Genomic DNA, 11,268 nt, shown 5'->3' with positions numbered 1-11,268 from the left:
AAAAAAAAAAAAAAAAAAAAAAAAAAAAAAAAAAAAAAAACCTCGAAGATATGAAGTAAATGACTGATGGTGGGATGATTCAATGAAAGTATTGAGGGCAAGCCAAAATTTGTAAAAGAGCTGTCAAATGGGTTAGATCCATTAGGTTGGTCCACTCCATCACATATTTTATGGCTTGGTAAAATCTCGATCCGCCAAAATACGATCCCGCCGAGTTGTTTCGTTATGCCACATAAAATTGGTGGGTTGGATTAACAAAATCCTGATCCCCAAAGTGCGGGCCGACCACATAATGGCGTGGACCTCTTTTGACAGTGCTACTTGTATATAACCTTTTTCTCTTCAAACACGTATCAAAAGCAAGAAGATTTTATATGGAAGTAAGGAGATTTTTTTTTTAAATCTATATTTTTGGTAGCTCAAACTTTATCAGTACAATAGCTTGACGTTAACATATAATAGATGAGAGTAGGTCTCTTGTGAGACGGTCTCACGAATCTTTATTTGTGAGACGGATCAACCCTACCGATATTCACAATAAAAAATAATACTTTTAGCATAAAAAGTAATACTTTTTCATGGATGACCCAAATAAGAGATCCGTCTCACAAAATACGACCTGTGAGACCGTCTCACACAAGTTTTTGTCAATAGATGAATATGTGTGCATTAGATTTGGTTCATGAAATAATGTCGATATAGTAATGCCGATTAATCGAACATTGCTGATAAAAACTTCATCCCTCAGTCATCACTAGAAACTCAAAATTTCCTCGTAAATACAATTTCGCCTATCAAACATTTTATGTGGCCACAAAATGTTACACACATTATGCATGTGCATGTATACTATGTACAATAAAGAATTATATTATAAGGGGATGGTTCATCTCAATATATATACTAGTACTATACGTATAAAATAACTAAAGCTGAGTTCTTAATTGCTCGAGTAATTTCTGCATGCTTTCAAGATTCTGCTTTAGCTCCTTAATATTATCGATGTATTCAGTAGAGGAATCCGACCTATTTAATAATTCAGCGGCAAGGGCAGCACATTTTGATTGTGAATCCTCAAGAGAAGCCATTGTTGACTCCGAGCCAGAACTACAACTTTCTTGGATGAAATTACAGGACGGACTGAGCTCGAAATTTCTAGGGCTACTGCCTTCGCTCAACCTCTCAGGAGTAAAAATCCGGTCAAAATTCTCGCTTCCTGCATATCACGAAAAAAAGCAAAAATCAGAAACCTTTTTATGCAGGCGCTGTAAAAGAAAATGGCTCAAAACTGGTTTAGAGTTCCAGCTATGTTGTCTTGGATTACCCAAGTTACTTAGTTGGCTGATAGCTGCAGAGCCTATGGATCCTTCTAATTTGAGAATACGCAGGACTCCAGCAGCTATTCTACCCATAGAATCAACCTCAGACTTGCACAGGAGAGCCAAGTGTTGCAGCTCATCCTTTGTCACCATGGCCTCAATCTACGAAGTCGAATAGTTTCTCCATATTAATTTGAGTTGCAAAAAGAAATGATTTAACACAACGAATTTAAATTATCTTAACCGGTTCTTTCACTGAGAATTTCAAGTTTTCCACCATCCACTCGGCCTTTGACTCGACAGCATCACCATCTTCAGAAGCCATCAATTCAACTTCCATATTGACACCACGGTTGCCATAAGTTTGCTTCTCTCTTTCAGTTAAACCCTTCTGCAAGTTACATTTTTCAGGAATCCCATTCAACATGATCCCTTGCAAAGCCACAGGCTTTAAGATTTGCAACCCTTCCATGCCAACCTGTAATCATTTTAAATGGTGGTACCTGAGATGACTCGTGATGCAAATTTGTTAAAGAGAATACAGTGACAGATTACAATAATTTCCAAACGGTTAGGTTCTTTTTTTGGTTAAAAAACAATAAAAATAACAACCAAGGCCGAAGTAACAGGTGTATGTATCTAAAAAATACCTAATCCCCATCAAATACTTTTTGAATTAGAAAGGGTTTTTTTCCCTACAAAATCCAACTGCCACTTGCAACTATCAAGACATATGATTGATTTCCAATCATAACAGGATGCACGAACAAGTGTGTTGACCAGGTATCACAAAATCACCAAGAAGAATTCACAAGACACTCGAGATCAAAATTCATTATCGAGATCTTATTTACGAAGTATAAAAAAAGACATAAATGTCAACGCATATATCCCTAAGCAAAGGAAAAGGCGCTCACAGTGATTGACTCAATTGGATATTTATGCTTTACACTTGGTTTTCCATTCCCAACTACTACGTGCCTTGGACTGCTTTTTCCTTTGGCATGCAAACTCTGAAATGTTGCATGCCAACTCCTTTCTTCTCTAAAAGAATTTTCAGAATCACAGGAAGACCTCCTATTGCCCATCTCTGGCAAACCTTCAAGCGCAAACAACCAATCTTTCAACTGTATTGACAAGTCCACATCATCAGGTGCTCCCAACTGAAGAAGCCTACTGTCATTTCCATCTTCTGAAATAGAACCTAAACATAGAGAAAACAAAATAAAAATAAATTAATTTGCAAATTTATAAAAGAGGAAAAAGAAGCGATACATAATGGTGGCTTACACATACTCTCTCCAAGCCCATCCATTATGAGAGGTGATGTTTTGAAAAGCTTTGAAAGAGGTCCAGTGGATAATTTCTCTAGCCCTCTAGTAAGATCCTCCCCTGGTCCACCATCTGGCCCAAAAATTCCGAACCTATGAAGCAAAGATTCAGTATAATTCATTCCTCCACCAAGGCGGACACCAGCTACACAAGCAAAGATATTCAAAGAATGGCACTCGATATCTTGAGCACTATATGGAATCACATGGACCATGTGTATATCGAGGAAAGGTGAGGTACTCTTTTGAACCCAAAAGACAGCTCGTAACTTATGATATTCATTTTCATTGAGATGAATAAAATCTGAGGTTAAATTGGAGCCATTCTCATGTCTCAAGTTATTCGCAGTGCCTGCACATTCCACCTCGACGCTATCCCACTGTAAAGTAGATGATATTGCTCTAGCACCACCCAACGTTCTATGACCGACTTTGATGGATAGATTTTTTCCCATAAAATGAACTAAGGGTTTACCAGGAATGACAGAAGAAGTTTCCAAAAATCTTAGCTGAAGTTTCTCAACAGCTAGAGTTACGGCAGAATCACCAGGAACCTTCTCCATCACAGTTCCACCCAAAGAGTCATTTCTTGTTCCATTTGACTTATGGTTTTTCCCTACCAGAGCTATCCTTTCACAAACCCTACCAAAATATGCACAGAGATCTAGAACAAAAAATAGTTCCTCTACTGAAGAGTTTGACGAATATTGTTGACACGCAACCCCTACTCTAACAACCCCTCCTGGAGGAGGGACATTTGTTAAAGGGCTTCCATCTGCAGTCACCATAGCTACCTCAAGACAAACATCTTTCATCTCAAGGCATCTCCATAAATCCGGAGACTCCACAAGAGAGTTGTCCCTTCCAGTCGAGTTGTTGTCAGTCTCCAACGCCAAACAAATCAAAGAAGCTGAAGCAGTAAATTTCCTCTGGCTGGCATCAACTGGTTGACCTTTCCAAAGACAAAAGCATGCAGGATCTTTCTCAAGGTTTAATAACCTCAGTTTAAGGGAAGGTGACTCGGAAAGCATCAAATCTTGAATACGAAGCCTTGCACCAGTAAATGAACTCTCAAAAGGTGTGTTACAAATTCTAGAGGTGTCTTCTGGTTTTCTTAATTCCAGCGGGACCATAATGTCTAAACCTTTAAGATTAAACACAAGGGATTTAATTGAAAAATCTGGCAGCACAGCTCCATGATTAACAACAATTCCATCAGCCAAAAATGATAATATCCTCAGACATGATTCTTCTTGAAGATGGATCTGATCATATGGGCGAGCGGTATGTATTAAATTGAGATCAGAATAAATGAATCTGTGAGTTAATTAATATACACATGAAGGAAAAGAAAGGGTAAGATGGATACTAACAATTAGTGGCTGGCAGTCAATAACTGTTCTTGAAGCAAATATTGGAGGACTTGGGGAGGGCAAGAGCTGTAGACAGTGGAGGCTTGTCAGAGGCACTCCAGAATTCAATTGCCACGGCTGGTCTCCCAGAGGATATATTGGAGGACAGAAATTCTTACCTGCATAGACAGCGAAGGAACGGGATAACTTTTTAAAAAAACACATAAACAGCATAAGTCAAAATTCCACAATGAGATTTTGAAAAACATGGTATACCAAAGTCTGGAATGTGTGACACATCAACTGAAGCAGTTTCCATGGATGGTTGTACTAAGGCACACGGAGGTCGTGCAAAAGTGTCTCTGCATTTTATTTAACCATATATAAGATGCCATGAATAATGAAAATGATATCATGCAAGCAAGTGAATAGACTCTTGTACAAAATCTCATTCAGAAAGCCTCTCTGAGCCACATATACAATAAATTGTGTTTCCCATAAAACCATTGATAATATCAGTAGCATGTGGATGAGTTAAAAATAGCATGTTACTTGAGAAAATTACACCATGAAGCAAATAAATCCTACTTTGTTTGAACAAAGCACTAAAAGCATATATGGGTTTTAGATTATTGGATTGCACGTCGGCAATTAGATTGTCGCTTTAGATTCTAATCGGATGACATGTAATAGCATGTGAGTCCAATAACGGCGAAAATTATTTACTTGACACAGTATCAAGGCTGTTACTTATTTTATCATGATTTTCTGACTGAACATATCATTGTGGTTTGTGATCTATAAATTCTATCAGATGTTTCATCACACATCTGTTGCACCAGGGCTATGATACATAGGTTCAACTAACCTCAAAAACAAGCCACCAATCATAACTCGAGTCAAGTACTTGGCATTTTCTCCATCAGAAACGCTTGCCTGCAATAAGACATAAAGCCTTAACTATTTGGTCCAAGCAAGTAAATCGTAACATAAGAAAATCAATTTTTGCACTTAAACATCTTTCAAGTTCCACAAGACAATACCCGAGAAAAAAACAGTGACTGCATCAAAAGTTCCAGCTGGAACTCTGTGAGACAAACAAACATGTTAGACCAAGACTTAAAGCAAATATATTTCTTGGACCAAAACATAGGCAGCGACTATTGCCCCTGCTAGTGGACCGACTGAAACCTAGCACTTAAATTGCTATGTAATTTAAAAATTTTGCGTTGCACCAACTAATGGAGAGCGGCAAACATTCGGTGCTTCATTTGGAAGGCGAGCCACAAGAAAATGATTGCAGAGGTATGCCTTGCATGGCAGAAAAACTAACCAGCATCTTTTATGCATAGAAATATGTGATCCACAATCATCGAGACTAAAGAACATCCAGCTGCTTCTGCAGTCCGCTGCCAAGAGAGAGTATACAGCTCAAAACCTCAAAATGGTTAATCCCCACAGTGTCATCAATATGCTGTTTTATCAAAAAAATTCTCAAAAAAAGAAAATTGATAAAATCCATACTTGCTGTGCGGTTGGATCCACGTCTCCTCTATTTAAACAAGCATAAAGTCCAGTAAAGAAACGGAGAAGAGCTCGTAATCCTGTTAACGTTGAGTTACATAAAAGAAAGTTTTGGGATGCACAAAAGGAACATAAATCTCCAACGCTTGCCTGGTTCACTTAATGAAGGGCAGACTGCTTCTGTAATATGCAGTTGGAATTCAAGCCCTAGTGGACTATTGAGTTCCGTCCTTTGTATTGTAATCTGAAAATAACCATTAAGCTGAGTGAGTGAGATTTTTCTTGAAGAACGTGATTCCTGCTCACTGCAATGCCGCAGTGTATATCAGCCGTAACCGCAAAAACAATATGATAGTGTTTCCTATATGATAAATTCAACATCAAAATCTCATTTCTCGTAAAAGGTGAATTTCTTTGAAATCAACTGAAATGTTTAAATTTGCATACATGGGCCTCTCCTGAGATGCCCTCAATAAATCGCTCTCCACCAAAGAATACTCGTTTTGCACCATCTTCATCCTTCCGATTAGACCCGTCCATGGAGTTTGAAAATTGTGCGTCCGAGAACATATCTGGATGAGGCAGGAGGTCAATAGATAAATGTCCCCATTCAAGTTTCTGTGAACCAAAAATAGAAAATTATTTCTCACATATTATAACATGAAAAAGACCATGCTATTTCAAAATAGAGACAGGTCTTTTATCATAGTGGGCAATAGCTTACTTTGAACACATATATGAATTTCTTGTCACTTGAAAAGTCTCGTGCCTCCTTAAGATTTACAACCTGGTAGAGAAAACGTTTGAATGATTAAAAGAGTTAGTCAGATACAAATGCACCTAAAGTAACATGCATAAAAGTAGAACTCTACAAGAAGTTTAGATCATAACCTCCCAGTGTTCATTTGTTGTATATAGCAAAAGATTGCGAATGGTGATTGAAGCCATAGGAGATGCCCTATTGATTGTTGGAAGCATTAGGAAACAAAAGTGATCAAAAAAGAAACGGCTTGTGCAACCATGTGTCATCCAGATTTTAATAGGTCTTCAACCTAAACTCTTGATACTTTATTGCCACTTAAACCAGGAAAATACAAAAGTCCCTGATGATGATGTTCAGTTACTTTCAATCTTTATTCAGATTAATGCAACTTTTTAGTAGATTTAACATTCAAAAGCTTGCTCCCCACTGAAGAATTAAAAGATTAGCTTATTAGAAAGGTAGCAAGAGTTTTACCAAGTTGCTCCCCCTCTTTGCCGAGCACCACCATGAGTTTCAAGTAAGAGATTCACAGTCCGCACTTCCAGTGTCATTCCATCTGCAATCTGATAAACGTACAAGATAAAAACATATGGCCATCAGCGTAAAACTGTTTGAAGTTCTTAAGAACAAGGCAATGCACAAGCAACACCTATATCAATTACTCAGAACATGGTAAAGAAAAAGTATAAAATCATTCAACATAATGCAGAAATTAACCTTGTCGGCAAATCCATATCCACTACCCCTCGCAGCACTGACGGATGAAGAGCTGTGTGAAGATCCAATATTACAATGTGAAGCTATGCTATCCCACTAAAAACAAATGAATAGCCAACATGAAGTTTCTTAATCCTATCACGTACCTGCTTGAGACCCTAGATGCATCTATATCATCGTCATTTTCCTCCAAAACGAGGTCAAGCCTGTCAATTTGTACCACAATTGGTTCTACTTGTACATTGCTCACCGAAGGCAGCTTCAACGTCAAATAAGCGTGTTATAATATTCGCCAATAATCAACACTATATTACAATGCTTAGGATTATTTCATCCCACGTGATAATGCTGAAAATTTTAGTGCATTTTCGATTCATGAGAAGTTACTGACAATAATTTCCAATTTTCCAACTTTAGCGGTGGTGACATTTAGCGCGGGCGGCAATCCTATACTTGCATGCAATGCATCTCCATTTATGTCTACAACAAACACACCCAAATCAGCCGAATCGTCGACGTCAAAATCAAATCTTTGACCAAATGGAAGTAAATTGACCTAAATTAGAGAGCTGCACGGAGCGTCCCTGCAATTTGAACTGATCTCTGCTGAATGACTTCAGCCAATACTTAAGAGTATATTCCAAAGCTCTTGCCAATATCGATTCCATCTCAAATGAAAATCGAATAGATCCACCAGCCCGATAACACTATATATGTCGCGGAGGCCCAAGAAATCCGAAGTTTCTGAGGCGACTACGGTGGCGATGTTCGCTAGGATCAAAGAAACCAGTAAATGGTGGCACAAGAGGCGGGAGTCGGACTAGCGAGAAATTCAGGTGATGAACATTCATTCAGTAGATTGGCACGTGCGATCTGGTTTATTACCGTGTAATGGAAGCCCGTCACGTGCACAAGATTCTATGGGCCAAGTCAAGAAAACTCTCAGGCCTGGTGTGCAATTTTTTTTTCCTGAAAGATGATTGGTGTGGAGAAACAGGTGCAAGTTAATGTGGATGTAGAGGATAATATATGGGTCCCAGATTCGATCTAGGGATTCATAAACGGGTTACAGTGGACGAGAGAGGCGTAAAATTGTCGGATATTTTTATTAAGACCAGCCAACGATGCACGCCTTGCATATGTAATATAATGATTATGATCATAATTAAATATCATAATTTCTTCTACGAGTTCAGGTATGCGGGAAAATTTCGAAATGGTGACGAAAATCTCAATTTTTTCGACTTCGATTATTTTTAAATTTCCTTATATATCCTCGTCGAGTCAACTTGAAAATGATAATATTAATATTATTTTAAAATATTATTATTATATTCTTAATATTAATAACAATACTATTATTATTTATATTAATATTAATATTAGATTTTTTGAAAATATTAATAATATTATTATTAATATTATCATTAAATATTTTTTAAAAGGGTATGTTGACGAGTATTGGGATTTGATCCTCGGTGGTTCGAGTTCGGAGAAAAGAGGGGATCGGGGACAAGTATGAGAACAAGAATATAATTCAAGGAGAGTGACGGAGATGGAGACGGAGACAGAGATGAAAAACTCACACATGTCCTATTATCATCCCTAATCATAATAATTAATAGATCGAATTTATTAATAATCAATCTGGAGCCTATTCTATATACTCTGGTTCAATTCAGAAATTATTTCACCATCATTCAACTTTTATACCAAGTAAATAACTAATCAGAATTATAGGTGTAAATCATATCGGATTCAATATTTCGAAAGTAATCAATGATTTTGATCAGATGAAATATAAAAAAGAATGTACTCAACTACATCTAAAAATCAAATTTCAGTTTGTCTATCAGAGATCCATATATTTTTATAGATCTCATATGTTCAAATCAATTTAAGACTATTGCCTTTTAATACTTAAGCTATGTTTGGTGTGTAGGGTAATATAACAAATTGGATTGATGACAAAACTCAAGGTAAGGATATATAATGTGTTGTGATAAAGAATGTTTTGTTTTGTAATATTTTAATAAGTATGATAAATTTTACATTTTTTTGTCGAGAAAGAAATACTTTAAACTAACATTGATGACAATTTGATATATAAAATGATATTTGTAGCAATGTTTTCAAAATCATGTGTTCAGCTATTAATAAATAAATATTTTATAAAATTTTAAATTATAGATTATGTAGTTATCTGATAATTTATTTTTTAATAAAAATTAATATGATTTTGCATTTTTTCTCATTTTTTCTCTATTTTTTTAAGCGCAGATGATGATATGTGGATTTCTAATTATTTTTTTCTCTGTTTTTTTATTTTATTTAGTTTCATCATGAAATTATTTATGTGATGTGTGTGCAAATAAAAAAATATACATCTAACATCATATGTGATGAAAGTTTCAACTATCTGAATCCTTTACGGTGTTTCACATGCGTAAGGAACATAACTTTTAACTTGTGAGGATCAAAAAAGTTGTGGGTAAAATGGTAATTTATGTTATATTTTAAGAATTAGATTTGCAATCCTCCCAAAACAATGTGATTTTTTTCACCCAGATAAGCTTTTCTTATCATGGACTTCTTGATTAATTTGGTCCATGAAAAATGAGACAAACATAGGTTTATCAATCTATCTTTTGCTTATCACTCGTACCAAACATACTTTTAGTATTATGTTAATATGAATTCAACTGATTGATTAAAAGTTAAAAGATATATATGATCATTTAAAAATAACACCAAGAAAACATAATAAAACACTAAACAAATAAAACAAATTTAGATTACATTAGTGTCCCCAACTTATTGATTACATCTCGTAGATATATGCCAAGATGCCTAAAGTTAAAATATTGGACTTTTTACAAAATGACAAAGGCTGTGTCTTTAAACTGTAGTTTGAAAATGAAAGACACGAGTAAAACCACGTGTTTCATATTTTCTAAATAAAATAATGCTTTACAGCTAAAAAAATTAATTACTTTATTTGATTAGACTTTAAATAACCAGTCTCGATGAATATATCATAATTACGGTTGACGTCGTTTCATACACTGCATCGATCGAGCAATTGGTTTGGGACAATTTGCACGTGTTTAATTATGTGGTTTTGGTACAACGAAAATGTATCATTGCATTTTAAGTGCAAGAAATCACACACATCAAAGGGCCAAATGTGTTGTTTAATAATGTATCATTGCATCACAGAAACTCTGATCTTGTATATTTGATTCGATGTTAAAGTGGGGGCGAGTTAAACCAGTAACGTGGCAACTTGTTTGGGCAGATGAAACCTGAAAGAGACAATATGATAAAATTTGCCAACCAGATAGTAGGATGTATGTTTCTATTTCTCATCGTCACATCTTTGTGTTTGTTTATATATCATTTTATATTTAGAGTAAGTTTTTTTCGAAACGATCTCACATATTTATGTCAATAGAACCGATCGATCCGATCTATAAATAAAATGAAAAACAATATTTTAAATATAAAAAATAATATTTTTCATCAATCATATTAGATAACAAATATATAATATTATGACATGATTCTTAATAGACCCCAATAACATATCTATCCTATCAACCATAATATATATATATATATATATATATATATATATTTTGTTGAAAGTATTTGAAATATATCTACATATTTTGTCGATAATTTATAATTAATATGAATTTAAAACAAGATACAACCTAATTATACTTCATTTAAAAAAATATAAAAAAAATTACATGTTTGTTGAAAATTAATATTTAAAATGTGTATGTTGAATATTTGAATGTTGAAAATAAGAGTTGTAAATATTGAAAATTAGTGTGTGATGATGTAGGTAATGATGATTTTATTTTTGGATTATTTGTAAATATTTTCTATAAATAGATCTCTCATTTGTGAAGAAAATCACAATTGAGTAGAGAGAAAAATATTATAAAGTGTGTTGTTTGGTAAATTTTGAGAGTTTGAGATTTTTATTTTTTACCATAAATTTTTACTTTTTCACAACACGTTATCAGTACGTAGCTCTAAAAGTCCTCCATACTTTTCCAAGCTCCAAACAGAAGAAAAAGGTAACAAAAGTAATAATATTTATTTTATTGTTTATTTATTTATTGTGTATATACTTAATATATAATATAATGTTATAATAAAATAAATTTTTCAAAAACTTGTTATAAATCCTGGGAGGATGTTAAGACGACATCCCACACTCCCGGTAAGGGATACGACAAGTATAAAAG

The 11,268-nt window shown here is 34.8% G+C and overlaps 1 protein-coding gene across 1 annotated transcript; it reads right to left on the bottom strand.

Annotated features, from left to right (window-relative positions):
• Positions 1–761: 761 nt before the first annotated feature.
• LOC140984296 (uncharacterized) lies at positions 762–7,909 on the bottom strand. The gene is made up of 20 exons (XM_073451595.1): positions 7,563–7,909; positions 7,398–7,486; positions 7,153–7,265; positions 7,007–7,058; positions 6,764–6,852; positions 6,418–6,484; positions 6,251–6,313; positions 5,974–6,144; positions 5,677–5,770; positions 5,527–5,606; positions 5,336–5,411; positions 5,046–5,089; positions 4,871–4,938; positions 4,279–4,364; positions 4,024–4,181; positions 2,610–3,915; positions 2,237–2,523; positions 1,564–1,797; positions 1,325–1,481; positions 762–1,216 (listed from the first exon to the last, which is right to left on the bottom strand). The coding sequence occupies exons 1-20, from the start codon at positions 7,672–7,674 to the stop codon at positions 927–929; spliced, it is 3,636 nt and encodes a 1,211-aa protein (XP_073307696.1). The 5' UTR covers positions 7,675–7,909; the 3' UTR covers positions 762–926.
• Between the last annotated feature and the right edge of the window lie 3,359 nt (positions 7,910–11,268).

This window comes from Primulina huaijiensis, chromosome 9, assembly GCF_012295235.1.
Source record: "Primulina huaijiensis isolate GDHJ02 chromosome 9, ASM1229523v2, whole genome shotgun sequence".
Taxonomy (NCBI): domain Eukaryota; kingdom Viridiplantae; phylum Streptophyta; class Magnoliopsida; order Lamiales; family Gesneriaceae; genus Primulina; species Primulina huaijiensis.
Note: the sequence above shows the minus strand (reverse complement) of the source record. Positions and strands in the feature narration are given on the sequence as shown.